Source organism: Notechis scutatus, chromosome 4, assembly GCF_049901735.1.
Source record: "Notechis scutatus isolate UNSWTSFEM ecotype Mainland chromosome 4, rNotScu1.2, whole genome shotgun sequence".
Taxonomy (NCBI): Eukaryota; Metazoa; Chordata; class Lepidosauria; order Squamata; family Elapidae; genus Notechis; species Notechis scutatus.
Genome location: NC_142012.1, coordinates 77,067,816 through 77,092,806, shown reverse-complemented (window position 1 = coordinate 77,092,806; position 24,991 = coordinate 77,067,816). Strand labels below are relative to the sequence as shown.

At 43.1% G+C, this 24,991-nt stretch overlaps 1 protein-coding gene across 1 annotated transcript; it reads right to left on the bottom strand.

The window, feature by feature from the left end:
- Positions 1-2,837: 2,837 nt before the first annotated feature.
- Positions 2,838-24,666, bottom strand: PLAU (plasminogen activator, urokinase). Its single transcript, XM_026674201.2, has 11 exons — positions 24,527-24,666; positions 18,771-18,891; positions 15,816-15,873; positions 15,026-15,130; positions 14,606-14,780; positions 13,235-13,326; positions 11,277-11,460; positions 9,646-9,791; positions 8,265-8,405; positions 7,751-7,896; positions 2,838-4,979 (listed from the first exon to the last, which is right to left on the bottom strand). Exons 2-11 carry the CDS (start codon positions 18,831-18,833, stop codon positions 4,791-4,793), a joined length of 1,299 nt encoding a protein of 432 aa, XP_026529986.1. The 5' UTR covers positions 18,834-18,891; positions 24,527-24,666; the 3' UTR covers positions 2,838-4,790.
- Between the last annotated feature and the right edge of the window lie 325 nt (positions 24,667-24,991).

The following is a 24,991-nucleotide window of genomic DNA, read 5'->3' as shown; positions in this document are numbered from 1 at the left end:
TAGCTTTTTCTCTGGTAATATCACACTACTAACCAGAGCATACAAAACATTTGCTAGACCAATACTCGAATACAGTTCATCAGTCGGGAACCCACATTACGTATCTGATATTAGCACAATTGAGAAAGTCCAGAAGTATTTCACAAGAAGAGTTCTCCACTCCTCTACTCATTGTAGAATACCTTATGCCACCAGACTTGAAATTCTAGAACTAGAAAACCTTGAATTACGCCGTCTTCGGTCTGACTTAAGCATGGTATATAAAATCATACATTGCAATGTCCTACCTGTCAATGAATACTTCAGCTTCAACCATAACAACACAAGAGCACACAATAGATACAAACTCAAAGTTAACCGCACCAAACTTGATTGCAGGAAATACGACTTCAGCAATAGAGTGGTCAATGTCTGGAATACTCTACCCGACTCTGTAGTTTCTTCCCCAAACCCCAAAAACTTTAACCTTAGACTGTCTACTATTGACCTCACCCCTTTCCTAAGAGGTCTGTAGGGGGCGTGCATAAGTGCACCAACGTGCCTACCGTCCCTGTCCTATTGTTTCTCTTATTCTTTTATTTTTCTTATATATACCCATTTCATGTATTCACAACTATGTATACACTTATACTTATTATCTTGTAAACAATTGGCAAATCAAATAAATAAATAAATAAATAAATAAATAAATAAATAAATAAATAAATAATAAAACTGCCACTAAATTCCATCCCAGACAGACAAGGGAGGGGAGGATGTGAACAACCCAAGTGATTACTGCAATTTATACTTTGTCTCCCCCAGATGGACAATGACCAAACTGCCCCTTCTGACAGAAAAAGGAACATTGGTATAAAATGATGGCTAACCTGAAGTTTAAGAAATATGGAGATCGCTAATCCTGTTGAAGAGTTGTATGATCTAGTAACACCATCAACTGTGATTAATATGAAGAATAGAAAGGGTTCTGTCTCTGGCATTATTTGCTGCGAATGTGCCACATCTTAAACATTAGTGGGGAATTAGAATGAAAGTATTTCCTTTCTCATCGCAAACTCCTTATTATGTTTCTGATCTCCTTTCTTGGTTTCCTGGACCTTAGAAAAGCCAGAACCTGGGGTGAGCTTCAGCCAGTTCTCACTGGTTCAGGTGAACCAGATGTTAATTTTACGTCCGGTTTGGCGAACTGGTAGTTCCAATGGCCCCGCCCACCCTGCTCCACCCCTCCCAGGAGTCCCCACATGGCCTATTTTGTATCCCAGGTAAGTGTAGGGGGTATATGGAGCTCTGGGAGGTGGAAAACGGGCCTATTTCTGGCCTCCAGAGAGCCTCCGGAGCCTGGGGAGGTGGAAAATGGGCCCTCCACAGCCCTTTTTCGCTCCCAGGATGGTGCAGGATGCTGACTAGGTCACAGCCACCATGGCCACACCCACCCATCAACTGGACAGAGAACTGGTTGTTAAATTATTTGAAGCCCACCACTGGCCAGAATCCTATTGCCATCTAGATTCCATGGCTTCCTGGAACATGCAGTGCCTGGTCTGACCTCCTGGGGGTGGGAAATGCCTGAAATGTCAACCATCCCAAGAACTAACCAGTGGTACTGGTTCATTCATTTGCAGCATGGCCAGCTGGGGAATTCTGGGAGTTGAAGTTCATGTGTTCTTAAAGTTGCCAGGATTGAAAAACATTGGCTAGTCTGCCAGAGAAATTCTGCCTCTATCTATTACCCCAGGCCTTCGCCTCCTTTCCCCATCATTTTCTCTAATTATGAATGGCAAAACCTATCACTTTACCGAACGTTTTTATTACCCAGGGAACTGCTGTAAATCCTACAAACTTGAAATCTGGCATGTATGTTCCTCTTGGCTTCTACAGAACTGGTCCCCTGGTCCCCAAAAGGGTGACGGCCACTTTTCTAGCACAATGAACACTGACTCAAGACGATTGCCCGAGATGGAGAAATGGTACCCCCACCTATCCCCCATTCATGTACAGAGGTTGGTCCCTTCGATGGGGGGGATCACTGCTCCCCTCTGGTAGTAGAATAGCTTGATCCTACCAGAAAAGGACATGGGGACACGGTGGCTCAGTGGTTAAGACAATGAGCTTGTTGATCAGAAGGGTTGGCAGTTCGGCAGTTCGAATCCCTAGCACCGCGTAACAGAGTGAGCTCCCATTACTTATTCCAGCTTCTGACAACCTAGCAGTTCCAAAGAAGTAAAAATGCAAGTGTCAACTCAAAAAGATTTATCTGGTCTTTTAGAGTTGACAGCAGAAAGGGAGTGGGGGAAGTAGAGCCTTCCTTAAATGCTTTCATAGATCATGGCTAGGCGGCCGAAGCTTCTGGCATGCAAGATTATTTCTGGAGAGCATGATTGATGACTCTTGGCTATGGATGTGTCCCATTGGAGAATGTACATCCAGGTTGTGGGGGGGAAGACTAGGGTCAAGGGTGAAATGAATGATGTGTCTCAGAGTCGGCTGCACTTAGGTAGTGCCAGCATGTTCGCACCTAATAAATCTTTTTTTAAAAAACTCTGTGAGATGTGGCTAGAGACTCATGATTTGAATGGAGGTGGATGTCGGAGCCCTGAGTAGAAAAATTGAGACCACTTTGGTGGTAAGGTAAGAGTGTTCCGTGCACCTTCGGTGCTTAGTCATGCCGGCCACATGACCACAAAGACGACTTTGGACAGTGCTGGCTCTTCAGCTTTGTAACGGAGATGAGCACCGCCCTCTAGAGCCGGAAACGACTAGGATGTATGTGCAGGGGTAACCTTTACCTTTACCTCTACCTTACCAGAAGAACACCCCAAAGAAGACACAAACATCTGTTTTATTAACAGGGAATTTTATTGGTTGTTTAAACCTGTAATATATATATATATATATAATATATATATATAAACAATAAATTAAATAAAGTAAAAATATTAAATAACAAGAGAGGGTGCCAGCCCCCATACAAATTATCTGTTCATGGAATAAAAGAATATTATAAAAAGCTAATACTATATTTACTAAACAAGTAAATCGCCAAACTATACATTAAACATTTTTACCTCACTACTCGTGTTGATCCAATTCCATCCTTGTTCAGGTCATATTCAGAGATGGTAGATACATTAGGAAATTGGGACCTTTATGGAATTATCCCTGAGAATACATTTTGACCTTAAAACTGCAGGCATGTCTGCATTGCCAACTTAATCATTTTGGTATTGCTCATAATTTTTTCAAAGACTTCTGAGCATCCCATTACATTTCTAATATTCCATCTCTTCAAGCCCTCTCTTCAAGGACTGTTTCACTCTTTAGCTCAGCTGAGTTGATGTTTTATCTTGTGCCTCATGCTACTGAACATTGGTGGAATTTGACACGTAATAAAATGTAGCCACTTTACCGCTAAACAATTACAGTCGGACCTGTCATCAAGAAAAGGACCAAGGGTCCACAGAAGTTTCTAGAAGACCAAGATGGAGGATGCTGAAGTACAATGACGATTTAACAAACATTGAACGCAACACTCTTTATCTCGTGAATTTATAGCAGGGAAATGTATCTCTAAACATTATAATTTCAATTCCCCCCCCCCAACACTTGCTTCCTAAGGCTTTTAAACAAAATGTCTAATGCATTTCTGACCTTTTAAAACAAAAGTAATACCAGAAATAGTTTGAGTTAAGTTCAAAACATTTACCAACCATAGCTCCAATTCATTTCAACTGAAGCACTTTCTGATGCCTCCACTTTTTTAAATTCTTGAGACATTCTGCTTCCTCTCTTACTGAGCAGAAATGGCCCAGCCAAAGTTATCTATGGACCTAAAAACTTTCTATTATTTTAGAAAAGATGGGCCTGCTTGCTTAGAGCAATAATTGCAGACTCTAATCTTGGAGTTTTAATAATGTCATCAGTAGCACATAGGTATTCCCAATGTTTTTTTTAACCACATTGCAATTATTTCAAATAGTACATGGCACAAAAACTTGAGGATGTAAAAATATTCCTGGGTGGACCCTAAATGGATCATTTGCTTAAAACCTTATTATTATCTCCACCATAGTTGGGAAGATGCTAAGAAACAAGTGCCAAGACTGGTTCCCATGTAAAACACAACTAGAGTAAAATCTATTAGTAATATTTAATGTATCGTCGTATCTACACTATTATTTTCATAGAAACTGGAATGTTAGTAAGTACTGAGGAACGATTGCATTTTTAACCTCAATATTGCATCAGATTGCATTTTCAATTTTTTTTAAAAAAAAAGGCAGTTAAAAAGGCAGCAAAATAATATTAAGCAAATATCAACGTGGCAGTGCAACCCCAGTTAAAAGTCTTTTAAATTTCATTCAATACTGTAACATTTTAAAATAACATCAAATTGTACATTTCTGTACAATGGCACTAGCCATTAGTAAGTTATCAATTTTAAAACCTTACTCTTTTTTTAAAAAAAAAAAACCCACTAAAATTGTATACCACCAACTCTTCTGGTGGGACATGATTTAAATCCCACTTAAATGTCTTTTTTGAGAGTTAAGTAGGGTGGGTTTGGCATGGGATAGTTTTTGTATTGTTCCCAGCAATGGCTTGAGCGCCTCTCCCTCCGAGAGATACATTGCCCGAACTTTAACAAATGATTCCCACAAGCCCTTGAGAAGAACCATCAACTCCAACGCAGGGCTTGGCATTTCAACACCTGAAAAGACTTGGCTCAAATCCCACGCATCTGACATCATGGTTGACACCAAGCGAAGGAAAACACACACACCCTTCCCTTTTCATTTCGGAGGGTAGAAACTTTTGAAATGGATTCTGTTCATGTTGACGTCAATCCAAGGGATGTATCTGCTGACTCTGGTGTACACGCCAGGCTTCCTTTCCTTCGCACAGCCATCTCCCCAGCTGATGATCCCATAGAGAACCATCCTGCCATTGGACATGCAGGTGAGGGGACCACCTGAATCTCCCTGGAAAAACCAAGCAAGACGGAAGGTTATCAGCAAGGGAAGGTAGCATCGTTTGAAAGTACAATTTCAGTTGGGGTCTCTTGTGTTCACAGCAGTGACTTTGTTGTGGCCTGTGAGCTGCCGGCCCCTCTGGCAGCCAAATCAGACGAGGAGGAGGTGTGGAAGTCAGGTTGCCTCAAGGCAACCTGAGAGCTCTGAGGGGGAAGAGGGAATGCGGCTGTCAGAGAGAGAAAGAGAGAGAGAGAGAGAGAGAGAGAGAGAGAGAGAGAGAGAGAGAGAGAGAGAGAGAGAGAGATGAAGGCTGGGCCATCCATCAGCCCTCAGATGGAGAGGCAACAGACCCCAGGTGTGGAGGAGGCTGATGAGGAAGAGGAGGAACAGCTGGTTCCAGTGTCTGACATGCGGATGCTCAGAAGGCAGAGGAAAGGAGAGCAGTGGAAATCTATGGGCCGGTTCTTGGGATGGAACAGTCACTGCTGCTAATGAAGCCCCACCCTAGCTCTAGGGATAAAAGGCCCGGTGAAGATGTGATAGACAACTATTTATCTCCCTGCTGTGTGAGAGAGACTTTTTGCAAAGGCTGCTGGTACTACTAATCAAGGGAACATTTATTTAACTACAGGGGGTTTGCCGTGTTTGGGAGCCAGGTCAGAACGGAGTTGTTTTCTCCAGGGACAGGAAGAAGCAGTGGAAGCTTCGGCCCTAAGATCAAGGATCTCATCTTTACCAGATCCCTGAGATCCACGGGAAAAACCAGCCCAACGGAAACCACAACAGAGACAACTTGAGTCTTGCTGTCCAACTTGAAGGCCCAGTCACAAAACAATGTATGAGAAGCCAGCTGACAAAGGGGCCTCTAGACCCTTCTTGGCCCCTTGCTTCTTTCTGGGCATTTCTAACCAAGCATCACGCTGCGGCCTCTCACCACTTCTATTTTACAAGCAGGTTTATGCTGACGAGCAACACCATGGAAAGAACCACTAATACTCAAAAGATGCAGTTCAGTTTTGCAGTACGCCAACTGTGTCTCATGTTTCAACCAGGAAGTAAAGAGGGGGAGGGGCAGAACTTGTTCCCTGATGGAAAGTTTCGGCACGCACACTCCTGTCCATGGATGACCTTCAACCAACATGCTCGGTGTTAAAAGCCTGCTTAGCAAATCCTAGCTGCTTGTCCAAACAAGTAGAGATAGTCCTACAATACAATTGAGCCCAAAATTTCCATGGCTAAGCAAGACAGTGGTTAAAGCGAATTTTGCCCCATTTTACAAGCTTTCTTTGCCACTGTTGCTAAGTGAATCAGTTGTTAAGTTAGTAACACAGTTGCTAAGTGGAACTTGGTTTCCCCACTGACTTTGTCTACCAGAAAGTCGTAAAAGGTGGATCATATGAGCCTAGGATGTGGCAACCCTCATAAATATATGCCAGTGGCCAGGCATCCGAATTTTGAACGTATGACCCGGGAGAACAGTTGTGTGAAAAAGGGTCATGTCACTTTCTTCAGGGCCACTGTAACTTCGAGTGGTCACTAAGAAACTGTTGTAAGCCAAGAACTACCTGAATTATCCAGGCAAAGAAACCATACTGAAGAGCCTCAATGGCACAGTAGTTAGAGTGCAGTACTGCAGGCTACTTCTGCTGCCTGCCAGCTGCCTGCAATTTGGCAGATCGGATCCCACCAGGCTCAAGGTGGACTCAGCCTTCCATCCTTCCGAGGTGGGTAAAATGAGGATCCAGATTGTTGGGGGCAATTGGCTGACTCTGTAAGCCGCTTAGAGAGGGCTGTAAAGCACTGTGAAGCGGTATATAAGTCAGTATATAAGTCTAAGTGTCCTTCCTTCCTTCCTTCCTTCCTTCCTTCCTTCCTTCCTTCCTTCCTTCCTTCCTTCCTTCCTCCCTTCCTCCCTTCCTTCCAAAAGTTGACTTAGCCTTCCATCCTTCCGATGTGGATAAAACAAGGACCCAGATTGTTGGGGGCAATATGCTGACTCTGTACACCGCTTAGAGAGGACTGTAAAGCACTATAAAAGCAGTATCTAAATCTAAGGGCTATTGCTATTCAGCACTGATTCAGCCTTCCATCCTTCCAAGGTGGGTAAAATGAGGACCCAGGTTGTTGGGGGTAATTTGCTGACTATGTAAGCCGCTTAGAGAGGGCTGGAAAGCACCGTGAAGCGGTATTTTGCACAACATTCTTGGAGACTCTTCCCATCCTGCTCACAATCTTTGTGAACTGTTGCCTTCTGACAGAAGATACAGAACAATTAAAATTTGGACCACACGTTTTCTGAATAGTTTTTATCCCAGAGCTATAGTTGCACTTAACAATGAACTTAAGGACCACCATCAGCGAGCTATTGGACATTATTACTTGGTCTGCTGTGTGGATGTTTGTGTGTTTTTAGGGGGTAGGGAACTTGGTGGGTGGGGAGGTGTTTGAGGATTGTCACTTATGTGGGCATGTTGAGTCTGGTCTCTTGGTGTTATGTGAATTTCATTATATGTGTATACTGTGTATATTTGAACAATGACAATAAAGTAATGAATAAATAAAAAAATTAAGTGCTATTGCTATTAATGTATTGACTGGGTCTACCCAATGTGCTAATGAATAGTTGAGTGTTGATGATATATTGTGACATAATGTTCCACCCATCTCAGATTAGGCAAGCTTTGTGTATTACACAGACTCAAGTCTACTCTGCGTAGCCCTCTTCACACCAGAGTATTCTGTAGTTACCAAGTGTGTAAATGACCCCTAAACAAACTTACACTGCAGGAGTCAGTCTTCCACTCTGAGCCTGAAGCGCAGAGCATGTTCTCGTTCACCTTGTGACCCTCGTAGTATCCTTTACACGTGGACTGGGGTATTAATTGTACACTAGCTGATTTCAGGACTCGTGAGTAGTAAATGGCAGCTGTAGACAAAAAACAGAGAAAAGCGGTGTGGGACAAGATGCATATTAACTTTTTTTTACTTCAGAGAAAACAGAAGGGAGTGAGGCTTTCCACATGCCCAAACCTTGCTTGTAACCCACATTCCAACCACATCTGCAGAGTCTATTCTTCACAAATTTGAGGCTTTGCAAGGTTGGAACTGCAGATATGGTCCAGAGAGTCAAAATAGGGGCCATAATCACTTGGTCAAAGCTCCACCCATTTCTCATGCATCACATATTAAAAATAGGCGGAGCCTCAACCATACTCTGGTGGCCACCATCTTGTCTGGTTTTTTTCTCCATACTCTGAGATGCCTGAAGGAAGGAAGGGAAAACCACCCACTTACTTTTGCTTTGCTTTCCATAGCCAGAAACTTCACAGTGGGAATGGTCTCTCAGCATTAAATTCTCCGAGGGCAAGCAGATGGTTTTGACAATGGCCGACTCTTTCGCACATTGGCCAGAAGATGACCTGATCTTCATAAGGGCTAAAAGAAGAGAGAAGAATTAAAAATGAATATAGCAAAACTGTAAAAAGTTGCCTTCAATTATTCATCCAACAAAACCTAATTTGTATTTAATGCTACTTATTCCAATCACTTTTCCAAATAATTTAATGTGTTTTAGCCTGCATGTGTATTAAGTCACATTTATCTGTTGATAAATTTATTTCCAAAGTTAATTTATAAAATCCAAATCTTTGGTCTTCCCCGGCCTCCAAACAATCATTTTAGATTTAATCTCAGCTAGAAAATATACTGTAGCTTTCAAATAGTTCTGTTTTCTTAACTCAGTCCAAGAAATAAATATTAATCAATTAGCATTGATCCCCATCAGATATCAGTCACACTGGACTCAAATTAGCTGGATTCGTACTTAATACAATGAACCAATGGGACTTTTGTTAACTTAAATGTCACTTACTTCGGTAGCCCTATGCTAAGTCTAGGCAAATTTAGAACTAAATACATATGCAACAACATTTCTCCCTCATTTATATCTAACTGAACTGTGAATCAAAGTTTCTGCACACAGATCTAAAACCAGAGCTAAGATAGCAATCAAATTAACCCTGAATGATTGGTTTCTGTCTAACTCTAGTCTCCTTAAATATTAAACTGATCTCTTTTAACCAGGGTTGGGCCTCAAAAAATGTAGCAACTGGTTCTCTGCCTGACAGAAGATAGAAGAAAGGTGGGCATGGCCTAGTCTGCCTCCTGCACCATGGTGGTGGTTTCCTCCTTCCCAGGGTCCAGAGGCCCTCTGGAGTTTTTCGCCCTCCCCGAGCTCTGTGCGGGCCCTGCACTTACCTGGGATACAAAACTAGCCATGTGGAGACTCATGGTAGGGGGGGGGGCGCCCCCCTGGAGTCTCCAAGGGTGGGATTTACCAGTTTGCCAAACTGGACATAAAATTAGCAACCGGTTCGCCTGAACCGGTGTGAACCGGTAGCAGTTCACTCCCTGCTTTTAACTTTCTACACATACACTCTTTCCAGAAAAAGGAGAGTTTGACTATACTGATATTAATGTTAATATTCTCAAAAAAAAAATATTGCTAGTGAATAAACACCTCACTGGCTTGGAGAAAAAGGGAAGAGTCCATTTGTATTCACCCTTTTTCCAAACCGTTATTTGTGGTCACCATCCCCCCATATTGTATTTCAGCATGAGAATCCAATCAGAAAGTTTTGTGCTGGGCAGGAAGACAATGCAAAAGGTCACTCACCGATATCATTGTTATAATCTCTGTTTTGTTGCGAAAACGCCTCGTGAATGATGAGCCTCTCCACGCTAAATTCTTGATCATTTGCATTGCTAGCATTTGTTGCAGATCTCCCCAGCCTAACTATGAGCCTGGAAGTATCAGAGCCACTGAAAAAAAAGGGGGAAATAGGGTACAGCTGTGAATTTCAGAGAGAATTTGAACCAAGCAATTTCATCCTGTCATTGTTTACTTGTTAAACTTTTACAATTATTTGACTCATTGCATTCTTTGCACAGACCCACAAAGCGCTTCATAAAAATTCAGCAAAGTCATTTCTTAGCTGTCCTTGTGTTCAAAGTAGTCCTTGCCCCATTTTTCCATCTCCATCCAAAGTCAACCTCAAGGAGCACAAAATCTGTTTGGTTTTCTGGGTGGTTTGTTTTTTAACCTGGGGGACAATTTTTTTTAACATTAACTGGGAACAGAGCAACGCTAAAATTGCTACCGGTTTGGTGGAACGGGTGGTAAAAAAAGCTCTGATGATCAGCTGAAAGGAGAAAGAAGAGAAAAGGGCAGGATCAGCCCTCCCACCTGCCCCTGTGCTTTTCTCTTCTTTATCCTCAGCTGGTGTTTGGAAAGCTGCACATGCGTGTTAGGTGCACGCACACATGAAGTGCGTGATCACCAAACCAGTAGGGAAACTGATAGAATCACACCACTGGAACAGAGGCATGGAAACAGGATACAGAGCGGGACTAGGGCTGCTAATTCAAGGAGGGTTATATAGCAGGGATCTCCAACCCTGGCAACTTTAAGACTTGTGGACTTCAACTCCCAGAATTCTGGGAGTTGAAGTCCATCAGCCTTAAAAGTTGCCAAGGTTGGAGACCCCTGGTATAGAGCACCTGATCTCATCTGGGTCCTGAAACTGAGCAGGTCCGGCCAGATTAGTCTATGGAAAGGAGATCAGAGGAAGGATAAAGATCAAACTGGGTATTAGGAAAACATCCCAGAAGATAAGAACAAATCACTTCCATGCAGTTGCTAAGAGATTGTCAGAAACTGAACTCCACTTGAAGGAGACTTCACTTTCTAAGTGAATACAGAATTAACAACATAAGCTGCGGTCGTAAGTCTGTGTTTGGGAGAGTAGGTCTTTCCTAATTTTATTAAGGTAATTACTTCTGCATAAGTCCAGGAGATTATTTTATATCAATCAGAGGACTACCCTCCTTTCACTGATGTAGAAGCTGACACAGTCCAGAAAATTGACTTGGCAATGAAGATGAGGCAAATGATGTTTGGGTGGGGTACATGCAGAGGTGGTATTCAGCAGGTTCTGACCAGTTCTGGAGAAATCCCACCTCTGCCTGGCCCCGCCACCTTCTCTCTGCCTCCCATTGAGTCCCAGCTGATCGACTGAGTCTTCTTTGGTTGCCCTGTACGCAGGGCAAAGAACGCAGCTGGAAAGCAGGTTAGTGGGGCGAGGAGGGAATGGGGATTTTGCAATAAGCTTCCCCTAGAAGTGGAGGGGGAATGGAGATTTTGCAGTATCCTTCCCCTGCCACACCCACCAAGCCACGCTACGCCCACCAAGCCATGCACACAGAACCGGTAGTAAAAAAATTTGAACCCCACCACTGGGTACGTACATGCCCGAGAAGCAATGTGCTGCTGTAAGGACCCAGCAGGGGTCAATGAGGCTGCCACCACAAAAAAACTGGTTCCCTCTGGAGTGGAAGATGCTGGCTATCCAAGGCTGGGTTTCAATAGGGGCCGTCAGACCACCCACAATCTTGAAGTTCCTGCTTAAGTGCCTCTGACCACACGTCCTGCCTATGAAACGAAAGAAAACAACAACACATTGCTAAAAGGTGTGCTCCAGTGACCACAGGCAAGCCTTCTGCCCTCGTCACATTACACACAAAACGTTAGATTCTCCATCATGGGAAATTTCCTCCACAAGGGCTTATTTTACTAAAGCAGATTCTCAACTAGCCAAACGTTAGCAAAAACCCTTCCCCTGCTCTGTATCATTTTACACTACAAAATGAGAAGGGGTTTTCATTCTGCCTCCACCAAACAAAAAAACCTTGCATATTAGGGAAGGAACCTAGCAGGTTGGATAGGGAGGAGGTTGAAAGACGAGTGTGTTTGTACAAATATTTTTGCACCTTTCTGCTAAGGCTTTTTAGAAATTGAGAAGACACAAAAGGTTACGAAGATGTTTGAGGTTGACAACACCTGGAAGCAATATGCTTGCCCTTCCTTGGGACCAGTTCCATTCTCTTTTACTTCTCAGTTATGGGGACATCTGTGCCCCTGCAGCTGATTCACAACTGAAATTCTCCCAGCTCTCCCTGTTGAGTTTGCAGGAGCTCCAGCTGAAGATCACCTGAAGATCCATGATGCACACACAACCTCTCTTTTAGATAAAGCTCCCATTGCCCAGACTTGCAAATTGGGTTAAAATGGGCTAAAAGGGGCTTGGCAAAGAGAAACTCTCTGGACAATGGATAAGCTATGGAGAAAACCTCCCTCTCACTCTGGGAACACTTTAAGCTCCTGTAAATGCAGCCCTGGTCAAAAGGGTCCAACAGAGATTATACTACCTGAGACTTCTCAAGAAACAACTGAATGGAAAACTGCTGGTGACCTTCTACTGCTGCACCATAGAGAGCATTTTAACTTACTGCACCTCTGTATGGTTTGCCAATTGCACAATGACAGATAGGAAAGCACTCCAGGGGGTTAATGTCATTGGCCAGAGGATCATTGGTTGCCCTCTCCCCTCTTTGGAAGAGCTTTATAGCTCCCGCTGCCTTAAGAAAGTTCAAAACATTCTCAAAGATCCATCTCATCCTGGGCACCCTTTTTTTGAACTATTACCATCTGGCAGATGGTACAGGACAATAAAAACAAGGACAAATAGGCTGAAAAATAGCTTCTATCCCAGGGCAGTAACTCTATTGAATTCTACTTTATAGTGTAATATTAATGCAATATCATGTTTTCAATTCAATTGCATAGAATGTGAAGGATGTGTGTTTGTGTTTTATTTTTATAGTTATAACGTACACTGAAGCTGGCATTTAATTTCTTTTGTATGAGGTGCAATGACAGTAAACAATTTAATTTAAAACAAACCACTTAAAAATGGACCGCCCTAAGACATCCATCACTTCTGCACTACAGTAGAACATCTTACAAACATTTTTAAAAAGCAATTGTCAAACAGGACTTTCTGGTTCTCACAATAACATTTGGATCCTCTGTAATATAGTGTACTTTGATTTTAAGAGGGGCACATTTATCTTTTTTTTCTCTTTGTTTTTCACATACTTAGCTATTTTCGTGAATGTGTCAAGTTGGATTTATAGAATTTAATAATATTTAAAGGTTTACCTTATAACATATAGCTTTTTCTGTGCATTTTTCTAAATGTCCACATTTTTATTGCATTTTTGCCCACCAAATATAATATACAAATAAAAGTTCTTAATATAATGCAAAAATATATAATGATATGGCAAGCTGACTTCATGTGAATGTAATTAACATCTCTTCCATCTCCCATTTTGGATCTCATCATATCTATATAACAACTTACCGTTTTGACATGTGGGTATGTCACAAGATGTCACAGATGTGAGATATCCCTTCCGAACATAGCACCATGGCTTAGAACGGCCGTCTGGATTCCTAGAAAACCATAAAGCATCTTCATAAGGATTAACCCTCGGAAAGATCAAAAATGACCTCTATGTGTCAGTGTTCCAGCAAACCTCCATTCCAATCAGTAACTCCGAGACAAATATATCTCAAAAGTACCTTTATTAGAATAGCCCCAGGTACATCTGTGGAATCCCGAATCTAAAAGTTTTGGGGCGTTCCACAATTCCCCAAACTACAAATCCACCCTCCCCTCTTGGTCATCACATGCCCCAATCACCATCTGTCCAAAGGTAAGATCCTTATTTCATCCTGCGCTATACTCAATGACCTTGAACTAACAAAAGAATTTTATTTTGTCTACTCAGAGCTACTTAATTGAAATCACCCCCCTCCCACTTTCTCAGGCTATGTGGCAGCATGGGATATGGCTTCCAAAGCTGACACTATGGTTCATTTTAAAGGTTCCTTACAGCATTAACCCTGCAAGAACTTCATATAACCATTTGACAAAAGATGATGATTCCTGAGCCTTCTGACAAAGAACTTTTGATTGATGGCATGTTGCTGCAGCCAAAAGTCCTTCTCTTATTTAGCTGATAGAAACAAAGTTAGCCTTGTTACCTGGCCACCTTAAAGAGACTGTGTCAAAGAAGGGGGCAGGGGGGGAATGAGTTCTTCAAAAGTTTGAGAAGAATATGTCTGCATATGTCTCTCACCAGAGTTGCAGAATCTGTATCATTGCTTTTATTCATGCAAAACATCAGAAGCAGGAGTGGGTTATTACCGGTTCTCCCCAGTTTGGGCGAAGCGGTAGCTAACTTTATCCATTTTAATTGCTGGCTTGGGAAACTGGCAAATCCGACCCCTGGCTGGCCCCACCCACCTCACCTCGCCCCTCCCAGGAGTCTCCATGCAGCTTGTTTTGGATCGGTACAGGGCCTGTGCGCAGCCTCCGGGAGGGTGAAAAACGGGCCTCCCTGAGGCTCCGGAAGGGCCTCCGGAACACTCCAGATGGCTCCGAAGCCCAGTAAAAGCTGTTTTCACCCTCCCGTAGGCTCACGGAAAGCCTCCGGAGCCCAGGGAAGGCAAAAACACGCCCCCCCGAGGCCATGGTACAGAAGGCCGACTAGGGCACACACTCACCATGGCCATGCGCACCTAGCAACTGGGCAGAGAACCAGTTGCTAAAATTTTTGAAGCCCACCCCAATCAGAAGGCACCATTCAAATGTATAGATGGGAATATGGAAGGCGGAAAATATGACTCTGGTTGCAAAGGGCAATAGATGATACACTAACATTATTACCTGCAATAGTTGTGTCTGCCTAAACCAAGCTCCAGCGAATTTTCCACGTGCGCATTGTAGGGCCGCCTCTTGACTAAGTGGGAGTCCCAAAACAGACACTTTTCCCCATTCTCGTTCTTTGACTCAGTCCCTCTGTAGTCGGTGCCATCCCCAGTGTAACATCTGGTTTCAACATCTGAAGGAAAAGGAAAGAGTCAATGCTGAGTCATGACTGAGAGAGGAGTGCGGATTTCAGAACCTGCGCAAGGAAGTGTCAATTTCCTCCCTTTAGGTCATTGTAACAGCCTCCTCCAGCTGCAAGAGGCTTGTGCAACCACGAAGGAAGGTGCAGCAGGACCGTGTGAAAGTACAGAGACGTGTGTCTGAATGCCAGATTATCTTATCCAAACCAGTTCCCCAACTGAAGAAATTGTGAAGTACCTATATCACAGTGATCTCCATCATATCCTTCAGGACACAAGCAGGTCTTAATTTGAGAAAACAGACCATAACTCAAGCAAGTTCCTCCATTCAAACAGCCACAACCTGTAATCAGATATTTTGGGGGAAAAAATTCATTTTTATTCAAACATAAATATGTAGTATGTGTTATGTACACTAGGGATTTAGTGCAGGGGTGTCAAACTCAAGGCCTGCAGGCCGGATCCGGTCTGTGGGGTGCTTGGATCTGGGCCACAGGGTCGCACTGGAAACAGGGAAGAACCAGCTCACGGTGCCTCTGCCAGTGAAAAGGGAGGACTGCGGGCAGCCCTCCCGAGCTCCGTTTTTGGCTGCGACGGCCTCCTGCAGGCCTCTGGCAATGAAAATGAAGCTTTCCTCAGAAAATGGAGCTAATTCAACGTCCTGCAGTCCAGGCTCTCCTGGGCTCTGTTTTTGCTGACAGAGGGCTACAGGAGGCCGTCACAGCCAAAAACGGAACCCAGGAGGGCTGCGTGTGAACTGCAGGATGTTGAGCTAGCCACGCCCAGCCCAGCCACGCGCACTCTCCCCCCCCCCCAGTGAGGTCAACTGCAACCCTGATTTGGCCCTCAATGAAATCAAGTTTGACACCCCTGATTTAGTGGACCCAAATTGCCCTCCCCCCCCCACTGTGAAAGTTGCTGCTCCTTAAAGGTTAAGGGCCAAACACGTGGTGACAATTTGTCATTTGCTACTTGACCAAACCATAGCAGTCTTTAGAGTTAACAAAAAAGGAGAAAAGTTTATTTACCTTTGTAGTCATATTTAATTTTCTTCGGCAGCTTCTGTTGTCTCTGCCAATGATAAGTCTAAAACAAAACAACATCCATAAATACACACATACATGGATCAATATATTAACAACTATTTTCTTATTTTGATACAGCTACAAAACAGGATTTTGTTTTTCCTCATGAAAACTCTGGATCCCATTTATTTTCTCCAGTGAGAATAATTGAGGGAGAGTTACTGGTAGATGTTAGCATATATATGCCCTTCCAAACATCGATTTCCCCAATGGCACTATGTAAAAGGGAAAACAATGACCGCCTACTGATGGAGAAATCAAATTAAACTGTATTTAAGTCATGTAATCAATTAAAATTTATTTGATTAAATGTAGCTCCTTACAAAAAATTGGTACAGTTCTCTGCTCGAAAAGAAAGCTATGGGTTCTAAAACATCTAGATGGTTCTAAAGCTATGGGTTCTAAAACATCTAGAGATTAAGGGGAAAGAACAAACTGAATATTATATGAATTGGACTTATTTTATAGAAGGTTAGAGAATAAAAACGGAAGTTAGAATTAAAAGAAGGAGATCAGTGAAATATAGAAAATACGTCAAGACAGACGTAAACAATATGATTATTATTGTTAGTATTATGACCATTAGGATTATGTTTAATATTATTATTATATTCTTATTAGATGATATGTTAAGAGGGAAAAATGAATAGGTTTATTAGTTTCAATACTACTATTGTAAGATTAGAAAATCAATATCAGTGTAATAAATATTGTTGTAAATTTTGATTGTTATTGCAGCTATTTATTCCCAGACAACACACTGTTTAATGGAAGATGGAATGTTCATATCTATCTATCTGTCTATCTATCTATCTACAGTATATATATAGTATTCAGCTTTGTTCGGTATTTTCCCACGTCATTGTAGTTGTGCTTTTAAAGTTGTAGCAGCTTTGGCAGAATCTCATCTGCCATCATCAGGCTTCTGTATTGTGTTTGTCTGTGAGCCAGACTTTTTGTCTGACTCACAGATGAACACAAAGTCTGACTCACAGACGAACACAGTACAGAAGCCTGATGATGGCAGATGAGATTCTGCCGAAACGTTGCTACAACTTTAAAAGCACAACTATAATGACATGAGAAAATACCCGAACAAAGCTGAATACCATACATGTAAGTACCCGTGAAAACGTAAGAATATATATATATATATAATGTGTGTGTGTGTATGACATGTAATGAATTAAAATATATTTGATTTAATGTAGCTCCTTAAAAAAGTTGGTACAGTTCTCTGCTTAAAAAGAAAGCTATGGGTTCTAAAACATCTAGATGGTTTTTTTTAAAAAAAGACACAGCAGCAAACTGTAGGTAGCATTCACAAATGCATCTACAAGGATGTCCAAATACTAAAATAATTTTGTGAACACATGTAGAGCAAAGCTGGGCATTTTATAGTTCCCTGGGCCACATCTGGCTTTCCCTGTCCAGCCCATGTGAATTGCTTTTATTTTGAAGGCAACTGTTATTTTTTTCCCCAATTTATGTATGTCCATGCATGCATCTTCCCAGGCTTGTTGGTTTGACCCTCCACAATAGTTCCAGTTTCTCATGTAGTCCCTTGGGAATATAAATTGCTCCCTTCCTCCCCCTCCAGGGACCTAGAGGTTTCTCCTACATCCTTAGATGAGCTGCCTTCAGGGGTGTACCAAGGATATGGTTAAGAGAGAAAAAAAAAGCCAATATGGCAGCTGCAAAGATATAATTAAAGCTCAGCTTGTTTTGATGTATGGGAAGAACATCAATCAAACCATTACAGCAACTGACTTGAATTTTTTTTTTACCACCCGCTGAGGATAATCCTGTCCTGATGTTATCAGCAAGACTGTCATGCCCCTGTCGGAGTCTGAATCCAAGGAGAAGATGAACAGCTGACAGGGAGTGGGAGTGTGGCTCTGTTGGCTGTGGAAGAAACTGGGGAAGGGCAAAGTCCGGCTGCGCAGAGCAGGGGAGAGGTAGAACAAAGGAGAGGGGGTTTGGAGGAAGACCCACCCCCTCCTCATCCTAGGGCACACAGGGAGGAACGGAGAAGGGAGCAACATGGTTGCACGGCTTATGGGGGAGAAAAAGGCCCTGATTCCCTTCATTAGCCACAGCTGGGAACACAGTGTATAAGAAAGGCAGGCTGCGTGCGGCAGGCTGCTGGGAGCAAACGTGACTTTAATCCTGTGTTGACATGACTTATCTGTGTTCCCGGCATCTTCCCAACCATGTGACTTTTGCCATGCCTTCAAGTCTGAAATTCTTGCTCCTGCCCTGCCAAACTAATTACTTCAGTTTGGCTTGTTTGGACTTTAAGTTACAGTTTGTGTGTACCTTGTTTTGGACTTAATTTTCTGCAGTCAAAGGCTGTTCCTGGGAGTTTTTCTCCAGCCAGAAGGTAACCTGGACATTGGGGGCAAAGTTGGAGATAATAAAGGGACTCTTATTGATTATCTGACTGTGTTGCCTTTGTGCCACGCCACAGGTCATCACAAAGACATTCCCTAAACTACTCTACAAAGAGCAGGTCAAAGGCAAAAGAAAGGAAGGCCAGAAGAAGCAAAAACCTAGAGTCCAGTATTTGGGGAAATATGCAGAATATATAAAAAGAAGTAATCCAAGACCAGAAGGGGCAAAAACCAAAATGCTGAGGTCACTTACTGCTTTAGAATAAACCCATAACATGGGTAGCTCAGTTACAACAAGTGCCAACTCACTAACACATCATCAGACAAAACATTGTCTACGTTGACATGTGAAAAGCATAAGGAAGCAACGAAAAAAGGGCTAAAAATACGTTTAGATCATGGGTAGGAGTGGAAGTATCACGTTTATGTTCAAAAATGGAAGTAAATCCCAGCCACTGTCAGTTGTATCACTGGAGCTGTATCACTGGAGGGTTGCACAACCTACCGAAGCTGCCATCCCTGCGACAAATGCGCTCAGCATGACAAAGACGATGGCTCGCGGATTCATCCTGTTAGGCAACAGGTTCCTATTTGCAGTGACTTTGCTTCTTCTTTTTTGCTGGACTCTGAAGAAAGAAAAGAAGAAATTTGTCATTTGGGGCAACTCTTGGCTAAACCCTTTTGTCTCCATTCCTGGTTTTGGAGACCGATGGAGTGGTTGACTCAGTATGGCTTTCCTCTTTAGCCATTTTGAACTTTATGAATTAGAGACTGTGGGAATATTAGATCATTAGATTAGTGTCATTAAGGGAAGTACACCAATATATTCTTTATGAATTTCCTCATTGGTACCTACCGAATCTTGTGTTTTCACTTCTCCAATTGGACACCCGAACAAAAAGCAAGATGTAAACATACTAGGAAACAATAAAAACAACTTATATTGTTTTTATTGTTTCCTAGTATTTGATTGCTTATTAGTATCCTATGACTATCACTAAGTGTTGTATCTTACGATTCTTGACATATATATATATATATATATATATATATATATATATATATATATATATATATATATGTATATATGTATATATGTATATATGTATATATGTATATATGTATATATGTATATATGTATATATTATGTATATGTGTATATATGTATATATGTATATATGTATATATATTATAGTATAGTATAGTATAGTATAGTATAGTATAGTATAGTATAGCATAGCATAGCATAGCATAGCATAGCATAGTATGAGCATATGCACCAAAGACAAATTCCTTGTGTGTCAATCACATTTGGCCAATAAAGAATTCCTATTCTATTCTATTCTATTCTATTCTATTCTATTCTATTCTATTCTAAATCTAATAGCCAATCATACCTTATAACCACACAGATGAACTATATAACCAAAGGCCCCAAAGGGGAAAAATTCTGCTAAAAACAGCAAAATCAAATAAAATATTGGCTCATATCGAAGTGGACAGCAAGTAAACTGAGTTACAATATGGAAGTAGCCATTGGCATGGGTTTCTTTAAAACTCTAAGTTCCAAGCTTGCCCCAAATATTGTATAGTGTGGTCTCTGTATTAGAGACCAGAGGGTTCCAATCACATTTCCTGCTAAACCCAGATTGGCAGTTGATGGTCTTCTAAACTTAGAATCAGGGGTGCCTAGAAATGAGATGAGGTGTGGCTAAAAAGCCCAGATGATGGTCCATTTCGAGCCTCAGTCACCCCATTGTGACCACCAACCTGACTTTTTTGGAACTTTTTGGGAACTTTGTCTGCCCCTTATGTTAGGGTAAGGAAGCTGATGCCAAACTACTAATTGAAGCTCCGGTTTTATCCCTCAGATCTACTTAATGGCCGACCACTTTCCATCAAGATGAAACACGGGCACAGTACAAAAACTAATGGCACATGGGCTATCAAGAGAGTTGATATGGTCCTTGCTGCTGGATGGTTGTGCCAAACACGGCAGTTCTGCAAATATTAAGTAAAATCAAGTTCCAGGCAGAAATAAACAGCTCCACACCCAGGAAGCAGGGTTGGCTGATAGCTATCCCTGCTTACATTCCAAAAGTTAAGGAACGTTTGGACTAGATATATTTTACTCTCAGCATTTATTATACCTTAAGGAACAAATTCTAGGATGCATATAAGAAACCTGGAACTAGAAACAATGAAACAGTGAGAATCTGGAAAGAGTGCAGAGAAGAGCAACCAGGATGATTAGGGGACTGGAGACTAAAACATATGAAGAATGGTTGCAGGAACTGGGCCTGGCTAGTCTAGGGAAGAGAAGGACCAGGGAGCAGTCTTCCAATATTTGAGGGGCTGCCACAGAGAGGAGGAAGGGGTCAAGCTATTCTCCAAAGCACCTGAAGGCCAGACAAGGAATAATGGATGGAAACTGAACAAGGAGAGATTCAACCTGGAAATAAGGAGAAACTTTCTGACAGTGAGAACAATCAACCAATGGAACAGAATTTGCCTTCAGAAGTTGTGGGAGCTTCATCACTGGAAGCTTTCAAGAAGAGACTGGACTGCCATCGGTCAGAAATGGTGTAGGCCAGGGTCTCCTGCTTGGGTGGGGGTTGGGGGTTGGACTGGATGACCTTCAAGGTCTCTTCCAACTCTGTTAATCTGTATTCTAAATAAACCCACGTTTTTTTTTCCTTAGGGATATTCATAACATATAAATCTTACTCTTGCTTTATCAATATTGAACAATATTGAAGAATATTGAACAATCTTTGCCTGATTTAATATTTTTTTCCAAATTTTAATCTCTCTGCAACGCAAAACATAGCAAAATCATTGTGCAGCGGTAGTAAAATAACCCTGTAAACAATTCACTAGCTGCTCCTGATCCACAATTTTTTGCAAATTTCTGAAGGTTTTAAAAAACTTACAAAATCTGTTTATACCGAGATGACAATGGAGGAAAGATCTGCATATTACCAAAGTGAACAATATCGGCAATCACAAAATACTACAATGAGTGAACTGGATATTTACAAGTAATAAAAATAACAAGTTTGAGGGGCAATATTTTTTTTCTCCCATAAATCTTGAAATCCATATTTTTCCTGTATATTAAAGATGGGGATTTTAGAAATTGGACAGAATCTTTATATAGCTCTAGCAATGCAAATGTTTTGAAGTAAGAATGTGTGCATGAACAGAATTACAGATTCCTGCTGCATTAATACTAAGACCTTAATTCCCCCAAGTGATGATCTTATCTTTACAACTCCAGTGGCTATTTCATTTCCCAGCATGTAGAGACCAAAGTACCATTTCCATTAGATGTTAGGAAACCAGCAAATATATCATTTTGTTTGCTAAATTAGGTGAGAAAGCACAACTTTCCTGATTCGGGAAGTTGTTTTGTGGAAAAGTGAAAAGGCAACAGGATAAAAGATGGTTGAATTTAACTACCCGCTTCAAGCCACTCACTTCAGGTTGTTTTATACATTTGCAAAAGTTACTTCAACAGGAAAATAGGGAACAAACTGTATGTGAAAAAACAAGAACAACTGCTGACTCTCATAAGCCAGTCTGCTGTTGTTTTTGTTAGCTTATTATGTCACATTGTGCTTCTTTCATTCTCACAGAGGGTTTTAACCATTTAGAGGATTAAGAAATCCCCTTAGATAGAATCCTAAGCCTATTTACTCAGAAGTATACCCCAGTAAGTTGTGAAGACCAGCAGTTTAAGGCTCCAGTTTTCTGCGTTATTGGCTTGAAGCCCACAGAAGTTTACTTCTGAATAAGCAAACGTAGAACTGATTGCAATCGCCATCTAGAAGCCTTACTTCAGCCTCACTGCAGCCGCCAGCTTTTAGAAAAAGAGAATTCAAAGAAACATCAGATCAAATTGTGCTACTTTGGCAGGAACAGAGGCGTCTTTTGGCTTTATCCATTCTGACTCAGGATGCTCAGGGAGAACATAATCCCGTTTGTATATCTCTGAATGATTTACAAGAGGGTAATAAGAGGTTTCAACCTCTAGTAGTAATAATTAGTAATACCTTTTTAAGCTGCTTCACAGATGAAGTCAGGAGAATTTGGCAGAGCATGGGCTTCAACATACTTTGCTCTTCATCCTGATAAGATGTGTACCTGCCTAACTTACTTTCACATCACCTGCCAAGGACATGGTCTACATATGATGCTCAGCTGTAGCTCTCAACCTCTTGCAATGGAGGTTTCTGGAATGCCACCTGCTCTAATGGGGAACTAATCTATTCTGAGAGCCCGAGATCAACCCATTCTCCCATTAATGGGATTTATCTATACATCCTCCATTACTCTACAGGTCTTTCTTAAGGACATCAAGATCCTAATCAGATCAAATCTTTTTTTTTTTTTTAATCTTCCGCAGTCAAACTCTGAACTCACCGCATGTTGCTATTAAATGTGTATTTGTGTTTATTTCCATAGTCATAACGCACACTGAAGATGGAATTAAATTCCTTGCACCAGGGGCAACATAAACTAAACCTAATCAGGGCAATTCCTAAAGAGTTCCCTTCCCAGCCCTGCAAGATCTTGTGTGGGACTGTGGTTGTCTCCAAATTCTGGAGACTCCGCTGATCCCACTCAGGACTTGCCCCTGGCCAAAAAGGGCCAGTTGGCCAATAGCTCTGTCACCTCCGTTCCTTTTATCTATGCAAGCAGATTAAATTATATGCAGATTAAAAGCTCGGTCAGGGTGCTGCAGGCAGGCAGGCAGGCGGCTCAGAGGGCTTGTATTAGCAAGTCTCGAACTCCGAGGTCGCCCTTTTAAAAAAAAAATTTCTCAGGCGTTTGGGAGGCGGTTTGTCCCCGGGGCATTTTTTGGAAGCCCGTGTCTCCTGACTTCCCAGGCAGAGGCTGGGATTCTCTGCAACAAGGAAGTTTCTCTCTTTCCTCCCAGAGGCGTTTTGCCGGTTTCCCTGCATCTGGCGCAAAAGGGCTGCAAGGTTGGACGGGTGACAAAAGCGCACTTTAGGGATTTCGCCAGCCGCAAGGAGAGCGAAGGGGCTGCGTCGGTCCGGATGGGTTGCAAAGCTAATAAGATTCAAGCCGAGAATCAGGAGCGGGGTTGGGGGGGAAGCGAGGACTGCACCGGCCAAGAAAGGGAGCAAGGAAGCAAGCAAGCAAGCAAGCAAATCCGGCGACTTTAACCCTGCCCAGATTAAAATCCAATCAAATTGGCAGAGATGCGGAGGAAGCTGCGCGCAGTCGGGGGGAAAAAGAAAGGCACAAGTGCAAACGGCGACCATGGCCCTGCCTGGAGGGAAACCGGCGTGCAAGAGCAGATATTTGGGGTGGGGGCGGGTATGGAGTAGGGGGTGGGGAGAATTTGGCTCACATTCAGAAAAACGGAGCGGCAGCTCTGTCGAACTCCGAAGGGTTTCTGAAATGCGGTGATTGTTTGGGGGGTGACACTGTAAACCGCTTAGAGAGGGACGCAAAAGAACTACGAAGCGGTGTATAAGTCTTACGTGCTATTGCTATTGTCTCAGCCTTCCAAGGTGGGTCAAAGGAGGACCCAGATTGTTGGGGGCAAGAGGCTGACTCGTAAACCGCTTAGAGAGGGTTGCAAAGCACTGTGAAGCGGTATCTAAGTCTAAGTGCTGTTGCCATTGCGATCCCTCCTGTCCTCCCGCGCAGAGTCGCGAGTCCTAAGGGTGGGAGTGGGGTGTGTGCGTGTATGTGTATGTTGTCCCGATGCAAAACACCTCTGCACGTGCAATAGGGCCAGCGACAGACACACCGCGAGGACCTACTAAACTTTGCAAACTTAAGGTTAGAGCGCTTCGGTTCCTCCTGCACGCAGGAACGCGCGCCCCTTCCCCCTCCATCAGGTTGGAAACGCGCCATCACCCCCGCGGGGCAAGGCGAGCGCGAAAGGATCGCTCTCTCGCCTCACAAGCAGGAGGCTGTGGGTTCGATCCTAGATAGAGGCTAATATTTGGCGTAGACTCTCCTGCTGAAGCATTGGGGGTTGGACTAGATGGGACCTCCCAGGTCCCTTCCAACTCTTTGTCATTCTATGAAGCCAAAATCGCGGGGAAAAGCAGTTAACAGTATAGCAGAAGAGTTGGAAGGGACCTAGGAGGTCTTCTAGTCCAACCCCCACTGCTCCAGCAGGAAGCAAAGCAAAGCAGCCGCTCCCTTCCCACGGCCGGGGAGGGGGGCTGGGAAAGCCTCAGAGCCGGACCCCTCAGGCGGTCATCCCCGGCAACTTACCAGTCTCCCTGGAACTCCGCGGCGTTGGCAACAAAAACTAAACCTGCGGCTGGGAATCCAGGCGCTGTCCAGCTGCCGTTTCCCCCCACAATCGGATGGCTGCCTGCCTCTTTGGCTGCCAGCGCCGCAGAGCCCATATATCAGCCCCGGCTCGGGCGCTGATTGGCCCGCTGCCGCCGGTCACGCATTCCAACTGGGTGACGAGAGCGAGGCCCCGCCTCCCCGGGTGGGAAGCCGGGAGGGGGGGGCTGCTTTCGGAGAACGGCGAGCCTCCTTCACCGTAGTGGGTGAGTCAGTGGGGGAATTCTGCCGGGCGGGCGGTTTTCCCGCTTCTTTGCCGGCAGCGCCTCAGGGAGATGCTCGGGGACTCGAAGGGACCGTGGAGTGAAGGGGGACGGGGGAGTTCCCACCGCCGGCGTGGAGCAGAGGAAAGTTTCCTGAGTAACCCCCACCCCCGAACGTTTG